General features: G+C 30.8%; 1 protein-coding gene across 1 annotated transcript in view; it reads left to right on the top strand.

Moving 5' to 3' along the window:
• LOC124364637 (alsin) overlaps nt 1–14,296 on the top strand; it is a 62,966-nt gene that overhangs the window by 7,290 nt on the left and 41,380 nt on the right. The window contains exon 3 of the mRNA XM_046820261.1: nt 5,005–5,262. Coding sequence (XP_046676217.1) covers nt 5,005–5,262 — 258 coding nt within the window. The remainder of the gene's footprint in view (nt 1–5,004; nt 5,263–14,296) is intronic.

Below are 14,296 nucleotides of genomic sequence, written 5' to 3'. Positions count from 1 at the left end.
ACATTGGATAGTAAGTTAACATGGCTACCCCATATTGACAACCTTCGTAATAAGTTAGCTTGTACTGTATATTTAATTAGACATTTGAGAAAATGTGTCCCTGCCAACTACTTAAAAAATGTGTACTATGCTCTTTTCCATAGTAACTTGTCTTATGAACTACTTTTTTGGGGCAATGCTCAGGGAATAGAAAGAGTTTTGTTGCTGAAAAAAAAATAGAATCTTATTAGTCTCAGCTTTAAATGACAATTGTAAGCCTTTGTTTAGAAAATTAAGAATATATTCGTTGTAATAGATTGTAAAACAATTATATATATATATATATATTTGTTACTTTACTTAACTTGAAAGAATGTTATCATAGCGACATTGGCAGCATTAAGTTTTAGCTATTGGCTTTTGTGATGTACATACCTTTTATTTAACTATTTATTGTACCTTCTGTAATTTAGCTTTTTATCTTGTTAGTTGTCTTAATGTCTTTGACATGATCTATTGCCTGTTGAATATGCTTAGTGATCAAATAAATTTGAATTTGAATTTGTAATGAGACTGTTTAGCAATAGGGATAAGGTGTGGGGTAATGTCCCCAAAATAGCCAGGGTCCTCTCACAAATTCTTTTGATTGTGGAATATGTTGTTTAGTGTAAGAATAAAGTTCACATTATCACTACAATATACAAAAAAAAATTGCTGATATACAGGGTGATTCAAAACTAAACGGCAATCTCTCGAGAGCTTATTCTATAGCTAAAAACAAGCAAAAAAGTTCATATAACCATATGCCCGGGAAAACGCTTCGTTAGCGAGTTACGCCTAGCGAAAGATTTCGCCCGGATTTCAGAACCCTTGGTGAAGTCAGGCCGTATAAAAATGGTAAAGGTAGTTACAAAGATACAAATACGATTGTTTTTTATGTTTTTATATCTGACAAATTTATTAAAAATTCGTCCCAGAGCTGTAAATGCAATACTTTCAGAGATATCTTACGTAAAACACAAGAATTGGTGCAAAGAAATAACACATTTTTTGTGTTTAATGTAAGATTACTTCCATAAATGTTAAATAAAGGTCATTTTTTTTCTTAAAACAGATTTGTAGAACATTTAATTCTGAAAAGATTCATGTGAATTACTTAGGAAAAAAAAATTAATAATAGGTATTGAAATTTAGCTTTATTTAAAAATAAAACAGACACACAAAAATGCATATTCTTATCTGCATAAAATATTAACTAATGTTTAGGTTGTGAGTAACAGCTGATCATTTATTCTAGACTGAACATTAACATAAAATGTATTTACCTTTATAAAACTGTAATAATCACCTATAATAGTTTGCTCAAAGTGTCCTCCATTGTTACCAATGCACGTTTTCGCACGACGAATCCACTCTTTTCTAGCGCGTTTCATAAACGTTTGGAGCATTCTTGATCGTTTCTGCCGCCTCTGTAATGCGATTACGTAACTCCTCTATGGTGTTAATCCGTTTTTGAATAAACAATTGACTTCATCCAACCCATAAGAAAAAAGTCTGCTGGCGTGAGGTCAGGAGAATGTGGTGGCCATTTTAACTGGTCCATTTCGACCAATCCATTGTCTACCGTATGTATCATTTAAATAGTTTTTTCACATCATTAGAAAAAATGTGGAGGTGCTCCGTCGTGCATTAAACCATGCATTTATTCTGTTTTGAACAGGAATATCTTCCAAGAGGGTAGGCAGGTTTGTTTCTTAAAAAATTTTAAGTACGCTACTCCATTAAGTCGATTAGGAGGAAAAATGGACCAATCAAATTATCACCCAGAACACCCAAGCCATACATTGACTGAAAATGTATGTTGAAAATGCCTCGTCGCAGTTTCATGTGGGTTGTCGTACGCCCAAGTATGGGTATTACGAAAATTTACAATTCCATTTCTAGTAAAACAGGATTCATCAGTAACGAGAATACGCCGAAGAAAATACTGATGTCATAAACAATTCTTCTTAACCAGCGGCAGAACATCTTCCGTTTATTAAGATCTTGCGGTAATAAGTCTTGAACACGTGTTATATGGAATGGGTACAACTGTGCTTCATGAAGTGTCCGCCATACGCTTGACTGGCAAATATTTTAACTGACGTGATAATCGACTGGTGCTTGTGGTTGGTGATAATTCTACAGCATTTATTATTGCTTGTTCATTATTATAGTTCCTTGCGCTACGTTGACGACCAGTATCTATTCGCTTCGGTTTAAAGCTACCAGTTTCTCTAAGTCGTCTCTCCACAGCTTCAAATGTTTTGCGATCAGGTGTTGTTCGATGTGGAAAGTATCACGATATTCCTGAACTGCAGCTAAACCATTCTTGTTAACTTTGCCGTAAATCAGTATCATGTCCGTATACTCTTCAAACGAATACATACCATTTTACATTATCTGCCATTATTTACTAAGATAATTACATACACTTTTATAAAAAATATTTAATAAAATATTTTAAAAAAATAAATATTTAATAAAATATTTTATACACTTGTATAAAAATATTTCCAAATAATCACAGGATCTCACAAAATACAATCTTCACACGCCACAATACAAAAACCTCCATAAAGGTTATTCAAATATTACTTCATGAACTTAATTGTTGATCAGCTGATATTGCCAACCATTGCAAAGAAAATATGACGATAAAAAGTGTTGAATAAATGATCAGCTGTTACTCACAACCTAAACATTAGTTAATATTTTATGCAGATAAGAATATGCATTTTTGTGCGTCTGTTTTATTTTTAAATAAAGCTAAATTTCAATACCTATTATTAATTTTTTTCCTAAGTAATTCACATGAAATCTTTTCAAAATTAAATGTTCTACAAATCTGTTTAAGAAAAAAATGACCTTTATTTAACATTTATGGAAGTAATCTTACGTTAAACACAAAAATGTGTTATTTCTTTGCACCAATTCTTGTGTTTTACGTAAGATATCTCTGAAAGTATTGCATTTACAGCTCTGGGACGAAATTTTAATAAATTTGTCAGATATAAAAACATAAAAAACAATCGTATTTGTATCTTTGTAACTACCTTTACCATTTTTTATACGGCCTGACTTCACCAAGGGTTCTGAAATCCGGGCGAAATCTTTCGCTAGGCGTAACTCGCTAACGAAGCGTTTCCGGGCATATGGTTATATGAACTTTTTTTACTTGTTTTTTAGCTATAGAATAAGCTCCCGAGAGATTGCCGTTTAGTTTTGAATCACCCTGTATAACAGAAAACAGTTTAATTTGTCACATCCAATAATTTTTCCATCATTTTAAATGTTAAAAAACATTTGAATACAGACTATAAAACCTAACTTTACATTTGTGTGATTTGGGAATATTTGTAACATTGGTGGTAACTAAATGCCATTAACTAATACACAACGAAGATGTAATCAAGCTTATTTAATGGTAGTAGCATTTGAACTTTACTAAGTAACTTTTATTTTTGAACATCATCAGATTTCCACTTGTTACTGATAAGGGGGAAGAAGACTTTTCCTAATTGAATATATTAATTAAGGGCATACAGCACTTGTTAAATATTCTTACTCTATCAAACTGATGTAATAATAAAAACTGTTTGAACCCAAAAAAGTGTTTCATGATAAATAAGTTTAGAATGTTGTATTATATAGGCTATTTCGTTAAAGTGATTTGAAAAAATAATCTTTATGTTTTCGTTCCTTTTAATTTACCTACATATGTTATACATCGTTATATAAATGCTAGAACTAACATAGCTAAATAAACTTAGATGGTGCTACTTTTAATGAAATATACAAGTCCTGTTCATATCTACTATTGAAATAATTCCTAAGATTACAGTCACCTACTAGTCATTTACCTGTTTCAACCATCACTGTTTGAGAGTTTTACCTTTTGTCAGAAGGAACAACAAAGAACATAATTGAAGGGCAGAATTACAGTGTTTTGTTGCTGATACTTATTTGATTTTTATGAACACATTTTCTTCATGTACAGAGCGTTCAGAAAAGAGTGTCATAAACTTCTGTGGCTGATAGTGCTCATGATATCAAACAAATAAATGCCATATAAACATAGTTTGAGAAATGTGTTGTTTAGCTGCTAGCTGCTATTTTTATTTTATTATAATATTATTATTTTTTTTTTAATAACCCGTAGAACTGGTAAAGCTACAGGTACCAAACTATGCATATGGGTTATAATAAATAAGAGGAAAACTTAAATTCAAAATTGTGTGATTTGTTTTAATGTTAACAAAATGGCACATGTTGAAAACTGTTAAAGTCAAATAAAAAAAAAATCAGATTATAGTTATAAAAGTTTAGTAGACACCATCTATTTTGCTATTTTCTTTATAACTCCAATGGTTCTTTTTTCAATAAAACCTGTGAATGGATGAGCAAGTATGACCGTTTAAAAGATATGCTTATACAAGCTGGGAGCAACAAACATTATTATCACAGAGGCATCAGCTGCTTTGACTTGTGATATATATTTAGGTGTATTTTGTATACTAAATCAGTTTATTATAATTGCCTTCTCTTATTGAACATTTGTTCATAACTTCCGTCAATATGATCTCCAGAGGATAGGAATGCTGAAACAAGTTCAAACTTGGTACAAAAATGTATCTTACATCTTGTCAAAGGTCATTGGCCAGCTTTGTACACCATTTCGTTCAGTTCAACAAACTTGAAAAAAATCACAGCTCCGTAATACATGAAGTTGTAGAAAAAAAATAAAGTGTTCTAGAATGCTTATAATATTTCCTAAACTTTTTGTTATAAACAATTTTGTTGTATTTTGAACAGTTTTGATATATTAATTAAGTATCCATGAAAATCAATTAATAATATTTCACAATTGTCACAAATTCTACCTACATCTTCTGTCTACGCCAAAAGTACTATGTTGTATAGTTAGTTTATTAAATAAACACTGTTTTTTGTACTTCTGCTGAATTTAACTGTATCATTGTGTAGACCAGTGTTGGTGAACCAGTTGTTGCACGGTGGAGTGGACCGGATAGTGTGTGGGGACTCCCACTGTCTCGCCATCACGTTGACAGGCATGTGCTACGCCTGGGGAGCCAATGACAGCGGACAAGTCAGTGCAGTACAGCGAGGCACAGATCTGAGCTGCCCAGTGGCGTGGGGTCACGTGGTGCGAGCTGCGGCCGGCACCAGACATTCGGTGCTCATCGCTAGCGACCACACACTTCACTGGCTCGGGAAACACAGGTATAGATCTGGTGATGTGATAGTTTAAAGTAATCACTTTCTTTTAGCACATTTAAAGGTTTTATATTAACCGTAATATTGGCATACAATTTCCAATGAATTTAGTGTGCTATTGAAATACGAAACATTCAAAATCGACGTTTATGCACTTTGGGGTCTGTTATTTTGTATAGAATTATTTTTTCCAGTAACGTTTTACACATAATTCAAAAGCATGTTAAACAAGCAAGTGTTAACCACATCATCAATAACATAAATAAATGTTCTATAATGAATTTAGAATGTGACATTTGTTTTGTACATAGTTACGTGGTGAGAGTAATTCCTATTATTACATCTTCATGTTATGATTTTGTTCTCGTTGGTTATATTATTTTATAGAATTATTACTGAATTATTTTTTACTTTCCGACTTTTGAGTAACGTAAATAAAGTAATTATAATTAATTGTAGTACCCATTAGGAACCTACCATATTTGGTAGAAAACTATTGTGACAAAACATTTTGTACCACTTTCTTGTAGATGTATTATTTCAATTTAAAAGCTATTTAAAGTATATATTTTCACAAACTAGATAAAATTCTCCAGATGCTAAGTATTTATAATTTACTAGCTTTGAATTAAATGTTTTATAAGCATGTTACCTCTCCATTTAGTTAATGTATGTATATATATATATATTTATATTTTATATAAAATTAATCCCAATGCTATAAAAATATCAATTATTAAGGATATCATCAGTTTCTACGTTTTCTACAGAAAAGAATGATATAGAACAACAAAAAAGGATAATATTAGTCTAAAGCAATACCAAAATGCTAAAAATCTGTCCCATCACCATAGAGTCAGAGTAGATGTCAGCTAGCTTCAGGATGAAAAGTCACCTAAAATATTTATCTTGTCCAAATTGTGTATTGTATCTTTTATTGTTTGGAGAAGCAGCTACAAATAGTATGACGGTTTTCTACTTTTAACTGTAGTTGGTTGCACAAGAGTAGTAAACACACATTTATTCTGTTATTTTTCATCTCTTCATAACAAATAAGGAGTCAAATTATTTGTTATGTCCCTAAATAACATAACGCCCCAAGGGACTACTCAGCAGTGTTATGCAGCGTTACAGGGGTCATGAGGGGTTCGACGCAGTGTTACATAGTTGTTAAACCTCAATAATTAATTGCTTGAATTTGTTCACAAAATTTGCCTGGGTCCCGCGAAGATTTTAAAGTTAGTATTATATTTTCCCCCAATAAAGCAAACAGAAAGAAGTCTGAATTATCCATCTAAATACGTACTTAAATGGTAAAGCAGTTTGTTTAAATCTCTTTGTGTCAAGCGGTTTGTTTAAATCTCTTTGTGTCAAGCGGTTTGTTTACATATCTTTGTGTCAAGCGGTTTGTTTAAATCTTATGTCAATCGATTTTGACTGAGTAGGAATACAGAGAGGTGTGTAGTGATTGGCGCAACAAGCAAGCAAGCTGATGCTGAGTAGTCTATCAGTGCATGTACATTACAGTCTAGTGAAATAGTAATTCTTTCTTTTATACTATACTCTATGAAAAGTACTACAGTGAGTGCTGTGCAGAGCGATTGGGTGCGTTGTGGTTGAAACAGGGAAAAACTGTTTCAATCGTTGATTTAAAATTGTTTAAAAGCACAAACCTAGAAGAAGCAGTAAATAGTTCAAAACGATGTCCATATAAGCAAATAGTTTAGGAATGCTAGTGTCATATTAATAAAGCATGGTTTAGGAATTGAAAATTTTCTTTATACTACAATTTTAGAATAAAATATATAGTGGGAGGGGGGTAGTTGGTAACAGTGTTACTTAATTATTAAAAAAGGTTTATTGTACCATTACAAGTCTGTTACAAGGAGGGGATGGGGTCTGAAAAATTTGATTTTATTGTTACATAATTTAGGAACTTAGGTATCACATTTTTTTTCTTTTAATTTGCCATCTTGTATGTATCTTGGCAATATACTCTCTTTGTATCAGTTTTTATAAAATGTTACTTTAAAACTTTAAAAAAGGTTGCCATTTTGGAACTATTAATAATAGATTCCTTTTTTCAGCAGAAAGTTACACCCTAATAACAAATACAAACATGCAAAATTATACCACAACAACACTGTTTCCTAGTTACTATTGTTTTAAATGGAACACACAGATAGGCGTTGCACAAAGTGAAATATACCTTTGTGTAGGAGAAAATATATTGTTTATTTTCACATATTTAACCATATCCCAAAATATTAACTCGTATTTTTGTAACTCTGAGTATATTGGTAGTATGTCAGCATGTAGCCTTGTGGGATTTATTTTAAGGGGCTAAGGATAATTACAAAAAGTTGGTATTTTTGTTGATGTTTGTTTGGAGTTAACATACCACTATGTTAACTCTTCAATATTTCACTCCACCTACTGTATTAAAACATTTAGTGTATAAATTAAATCACAAAACTTAAACTTAAAAAGTTTACCACATTTTAATAACAAAGATGTATTATTCCAATGAGATTACAGAATCCATCTGGCCCTATTCAGCATAACCTAAAAACAAGAAATGATGTTTAGTAACATGACAAGGCATGAACATTCTTGAAATACTTTTATCAGTTCACAACTCTCTGGTGTCTCTTACTTCCTTAGATAAAGTATTGAGCAATCTATATTAACTCATAGCGATTTATTTCACAGTCTGAACCAGTTAAAAAATGTTGTTTGATCATTCATATGAGTACATTTTTAATAAATCAAACCTTATCTTTTAGAAAAGTCCATACTATGGTTTATTTAGGAATTGTCCAATTAAATACTTCCTTTAACCTGTTGGTTACAAGAATTTTGTGATTATACCTTACTCTCTTCACCAATGCAGTGAATCAAAGCATGATTTTATGTACAATTTTGAGTTATGATTAAATCATTTTTTCTACATTTTTTAGGGTAAGTTTTAATATTAAGTCATTGATTTTAATCTTTATATAATAGTGATTGTTGTTACAAAATAATTTAATAGTATTATCACTTTGTAAATAATAGTATGTTGCCTAAAAATGTATAATGTTTTTTTTAATCTTCTGCTAAAGATCTGCTGTAAGTCCACTTGAGTTAAACAAGATCACTACAACTAGGTTTACTGTTTTTGTTATAAAAAATGAGGTAGAGGTATGAAATTTGATTTTGAACTACAATAAGAATTTCTTAACAATTTTAAGATTTTTTTTCAAAATTTTAAACCTTTCTCCACTTAAAAACAGTAGCAACCAACTTTACATATACATTTATGATCTAATACAGGAATAATTTAAAAGTTAATTTCTAAAAAAACAAACATGTGCTAAAAGCAGGGAGATATTGGTGTCATCAGTCAGAAGGATATTTTTGTTATTAAATTGTTGGTCAAAATTTAGCTTCTCTATTTTGAATCATTCTGCATATCTGTAAATCATGGTCGGGTTTTCTCTATTTTTTTATTTTATTTTGTGTTTCCTTTAGAACTTTGCTAATACCGAGAATTCTAAAAAAAATTAAAGTTATCTATATATTTATTGAGCATGCCAAATATAATCAAAATATTGAGATTCATGTTAGTGCTATGTATTTGTTACTTATTTAGGTAATAATTCCTCTAAAATGTTTATAAATTTTCAACAAACGGTACAAAAATATGAGAACTTTATTATTGTAAAAGCATATAAATTATTTTAATGTCGTTGCTATATTTATGAAGCAATCTAAATGGCTACTTAAGGCTGATGTATGAGCAAAATATTTAGTAATTATTAAAAGTTATATAGACGTATAAATAGGAGAGACAATAGATTTGTCACTACTTGAGATACTCGTAGTTCATTTACATACTGTGTTATCTCACCAGCTTATAAATGACATAATTAAATGCCAAATGGCTTAACCATTTGATCGATCCATGAAGAATTGTTAATATCTGTTATAATTGATGATTTAAAATTTGTGTTTTTGTAGGATTCTACTAACAAATGTGTAGCTTTATTATATAATAACAAGTAGACTTGAAATTAGTCTTGTACTTTAGATCCTAAAATGTCCTATTAGAGAAAATATAAAATGGCCTAGAAAGTTATTTACAACAATTTATTTTGGTCTTTATTTCTATATTTATAAAAACATATTTTTCCTTACATTAGTAATATTTTTGAATTTTTTTTGTGACAGTAACTTAATTTACAAGTACTTTTATTGCCAACAAATAAAAAAAATTATAATTTTAAGCATATCAGATAAACATTGCTCGACTTATTGGTAAAATAATTAAAATTTACTGACAAGAATACGAGGCAATTTGTTGGAAATCTGGAAAGTCACATTGAATATTCTATATGAATGTTTTTTTCGTTATAGTTGTTATTATTGTTTTGATGTGAATATATTTCTCTATTTATTTACATATGGTAAAAATAGGTTAAGTGTTAGAGAGGGCTTCTTAGCCCTAACTTTGTCTGATAAAATAAGACATTCTTTACTTTTTACTTTTAAAATGTATTATGCAACAAGGATATTTTGTTGTATATCAAGTTTTGGCAAATATGCTCACAACAATATATATCTTTGCATATCAGTCAAAAGGTTAAGGAACATTTTTAGCTTATTATCATACGACTTTAATTTGTTTCCAATCTGGAATATTGTTTCAAAAATTGGTATTGTAATTGTTTAATTTCTTTCACATCATTGTTTTACCGACTGTCAACAGTTACAAAATAATATGAAATAATAGTTAGTTTTTGTATGAAATAATATGTAACAAAGCTATATAGAGTTGGTTTACAGATGTTTATATGAACATATAACATTTTTGTTGCTAGAATTTATTATTATTAAATTGTAATAAGTGATGTCACAATTCAATAAATACTCATTTGTCAATGATAATGTTTGTTTACAAACATTGTATGTTTTAGTTAGACTTATGTTTACTTTTTTTCATTTTTACCCTGTATGACTATTTTAACAGCAATATAAGAGTGTTATAAAATATGCTCGAGTAATAGTCATTTTGAAAATTAATTTTTAAGTTCTGTTACTTTAGATTGCAAATTCACTTTGGTGAATTTATTTCTATAGAATTGATATAATGTTACATTTAATAAGTCATAGTAATAAAGTCAAGAAATCTCAAAAATTCTCTTATAGATAAACCGCTTGCAAAGAAACCTGTGCAGAAGCAAATATCTGAGCAGCCATGTGCAGGAAGGACCCCCTTGAGTGGTGGGGGGTTGGGACAAGCATCTCGTCTGTTTTATCAGCTGTGTGGATTGTGTCTCGCCGTTTTGTTTACATTGCAGCTACTTACCTATTCTATAAGTGTATTGTATTTTTGTGTGTAGGCCTTTGGAAGCGTAAAATATGACTTGAACAGACTAATGTAGCTATAGACATATCCAGGGAGCTTGCGTTTTGGTGTGAGATTAGCCGCTAAGTTGCAGTGGCCAGGTCAGGTCATAGAGCAAACGGGCGAGTATCGAGCAGTGGTGGGGATACTGGGAGAGGACAGCATTCAGCGGCAGAGGGGTATTTACCTCACTCTGCGTGAACTAAAATCACCCGGTTCTTTTTTTAAGCGGTTTACCTATAGGTGTATAACTGAATTTAAAAACACATTTCTTCAAAATATTAATACAAAATCTTGTAAAATATTACTATTTATATGAATAATTGTATTTACAGTATCATTATATTATAGAACAAGTTTTGCTGAAGCATGCATAATTACAAGTCTACAACTTATTTCATTCTTGATATATCCTGTGGAAAGATGGACAAACAGACCTTTATACAGAAAAGAAATTTTCACCACTGCAGAGAAAAGAAAAATTGTGTCTGCCTAGTGAGTCACAATGACGCTCAGCTAATTTCCATGGTTGGACATGTATCGTCATGGAACCCAGTGTTCCTCTTGCAATATTTCAAGTCTATCGGTCAGTTTATTTTTGAGATTTAGTTCACAGACAGACAGAAATGAAATTTGTGCAGCCTCTCAAGTGATAGGGTTAGCTAATGCTCAGTTAATAATTATCTGCTAAATGAAAAATAATTATAAATAAAACTTCAACAGTAATATTTTTAAAAGTTTTATTGAAGCACTTGCATTTACTTTCAGAATTGCCTGGTAGTTAGTACACGTACAATGTGAAATCGTCTTGGTACTAAAAAGGTTGTTTGTTAAAACCTCATGGCAGTCTTCATAAGATACAATTGTTATTTTTGTTATTACTGTTTAGGAAACTTCCTCTGATCTAAACGTTTTTGAAGCTGTAAAATGTTTGATAAGAATGGTGAACGAGTTTCTCACTATTTCTATACTTAACATTTACCTGTAACATTTTTTATTGGAATTAAATTGATAAATTTGTGATCAAATGAGGAACGCAGTCTTGTCTAGTGAAAAAATAATAAGTACTTACCGAATTTGAAATGGTCACAATTTGTATATTTATTACAACTAAGATATTAACAAAATTTAGGTATAGTTTTAAAATAAAAAGTGTTAATTTTGCATTGGTTTTATTTAAAATGTTGTAAAACGGAAATTGTTTTGTCTTACGGTGTAACAGGTATACAACTATTTACAGATTTAAATGGTCTTTAAAAAAGATTAACTTCGGTCTCTTACAAAAATATTATTGGCACCATGGAGAATCGAGCGATATGTCAGTTTAGAACTTTCAGGACTTAAATCCGAAAATTTTCTAGAAAATATATATGATAATGAGGAAAATGTTTAATTTTTCACTTCTCAATTCTGGGCTCTGGGCCCCTGGGCCTGTATGTACATAGCTGAAATAATATCAGATGCAGTAAACAATTAATCAGCATTTAACATACACTTCCAAGAAGTGTGAATCACTCAGCAATTAGAGATTAAGCTGGACCGTGCATGTTCTACTAGCACTATCCACACGATACAGCTCAGATATGGATTGTTCAGTCTTGCAGACATTTGTGTTCTTGAGTGTTAAGGTCAGTAGTTGTTTCAGTTCAATTAATTACTCATTACCTTATCATATGAAATAATAATTTGTGTTATATGTAGTTGATCATTGTTTAATAAATTAGAACTGAATGATGTATACATTTTGATAGCATCATATTAATTTTGAATGCTGTGTTTAGCTTCAGTTCATAATATCATATTAGTTACCATTACATGATGATAGTTCAGTTGTAAAAAAAACACCATATGGTAGTTTATTTGGCACATTAAGTTATTTTCTTTTTTACTTGTTGTATGATTAAACATAGTTGGTTTTAACAAGAAGTTATATATGAAAAATTAGTTATAACATTAATGCTCAGTTTGCTTGTTTTGGTGATTTTTATTTAATTAATTTCTAATAGATTGTTTACAACTTCTCATCCAAGAAAATAAAATAATTAGATAAAACTGATTTAATGTTCCTCAAATTAACTTTTTTTGTATTTAAATGACTATCATTCAGGATGATTTTGTGTCCCATTTTCACATCTGCTCTTTTCTAAATTTCTTCAGATATTGATTTCAAGATAATACATTGTGACTAATCTCCACTAATCGTTGTCAACTTGTAAATATTTGACTTTGGTTCAGTTGAAATTTTCATTGCAAATTTGGATGTTCTATGTTGGAAATATTTTTGCAGACATAAATATAGTGTAGTACATAATTTAAAAGTAATATTTTATGCTAAACATGTAGCCACAAACCATGTTTCTGCATCCCATTCTTTCTCCAGGTCTTGAAAAATGTTTTAAACAATTTAAATATAACTATGCTGTCTATGTACTTGTATTACTGGTAAAATGGTGTTCCACATATGTTTAAGAACTATAGTAAGAAGTAATGTATTTACAGTACAGCATTATAAGTACCTTTTTACTGTTATGAAACTAATTAATTGTTCTTAAATCATTTTGGTGCAAGTTAATTGCTAACTTCCGTCAGTTCAGTAAGCATACCAGGAGCATTCAGTACTGGCTGGTTTATACCTTCCAGTAGCATTTATTTATACTAAGTATTTGGTACCTACAATATACCTACATACAAAAATACCTACAAAACTAACGAAAATGGCAAAACTTAGCTTAGAAAATTCCAAATGCAAAGTTAAAGTGGAAAATGAATATTCACCCGAGTTTGAGGTAAAAACAGGGGTGAGACAGGGAGACAGCCTCTCTCCATTACTGTTCAATTTAGCCCTGGAAAAAGCATTGAAAGAAATAAGAAATAGGAAACTAGGTATAAGCATTGGAACTAAGATAGGAGCACTGGCATTTGCGGATGATGTGGTGTTAGTTTCCAATGACAGAGATGAACTGATGGAGATGACAGGAATATTAATAGACAAAACCCGGTCAATAGGACTAGAAATTAACGACGCTAAGACAAAGTTGATTTATTTTAGGCGAGGAAATAATGGTAGAGAAGATTTGGAAATACTGAACCATAAATTCGAACAGGTTGAAAGATTCAAATACCTCGGAGCAATAGTTAAATCAAAGAGTAATGAACTAATAGAAATCCAAAATAGAATAAATTTGGCAAATAGAAGCATGTACGCATTAAATAATATTTTAAAATCAAAATTACTGTCTTACAAAACAAAATTAAGAATATATAAGACTGTTATAAGACCAGTTCTTCTCTATGGAGCAGAGACATGGATTATAGATAAACAGGCAGAAAAGAGATTGGTTACATTCGAGAATAAAATTTTGAGGAAACTTTTCGGACCTATTAGAGATGGAGATGGATGGAGAATCAGCCACAACCAAGAAATCAGAGAGATGTTTCAATCTCCAGACGTTGTAGGAGAAGCAAAGAGCAAGAGACTTCGGTGGGCAGGCCATGTGATGAGGAGGGAGGATGATAAATTGATTAAAGAGGTTTGGAAACACAATCCAGTTGGAAGAAGACCTCGAGGTAGACCCAAAAAATCGCTGGAAGGACCAGGTGGAGAAGGACTTGCGGAAATTGAGAGCGGGTCAGGGGGATTGTGAAGACAGG

Source organism: Homalodisca vitripennis, chromosome 6, assembly GCF_021130785.1.
Source record: "Homalodisca vitripennis isolate AUS2020 chromosome 6, UT_GWSS_2.1, whole genome shotgun sequence".
Taxonomy (NCBI): domain Eukaryota; kingdom Metazoa; phylum Arthropoda; class Insecta; order Hemiptera; family Cicadellidae; genus Homalodisca; species Homalodisca vitripennis.
This window is presented reverse-complemented; position numbering and strand designations above follow the sequence as displayed.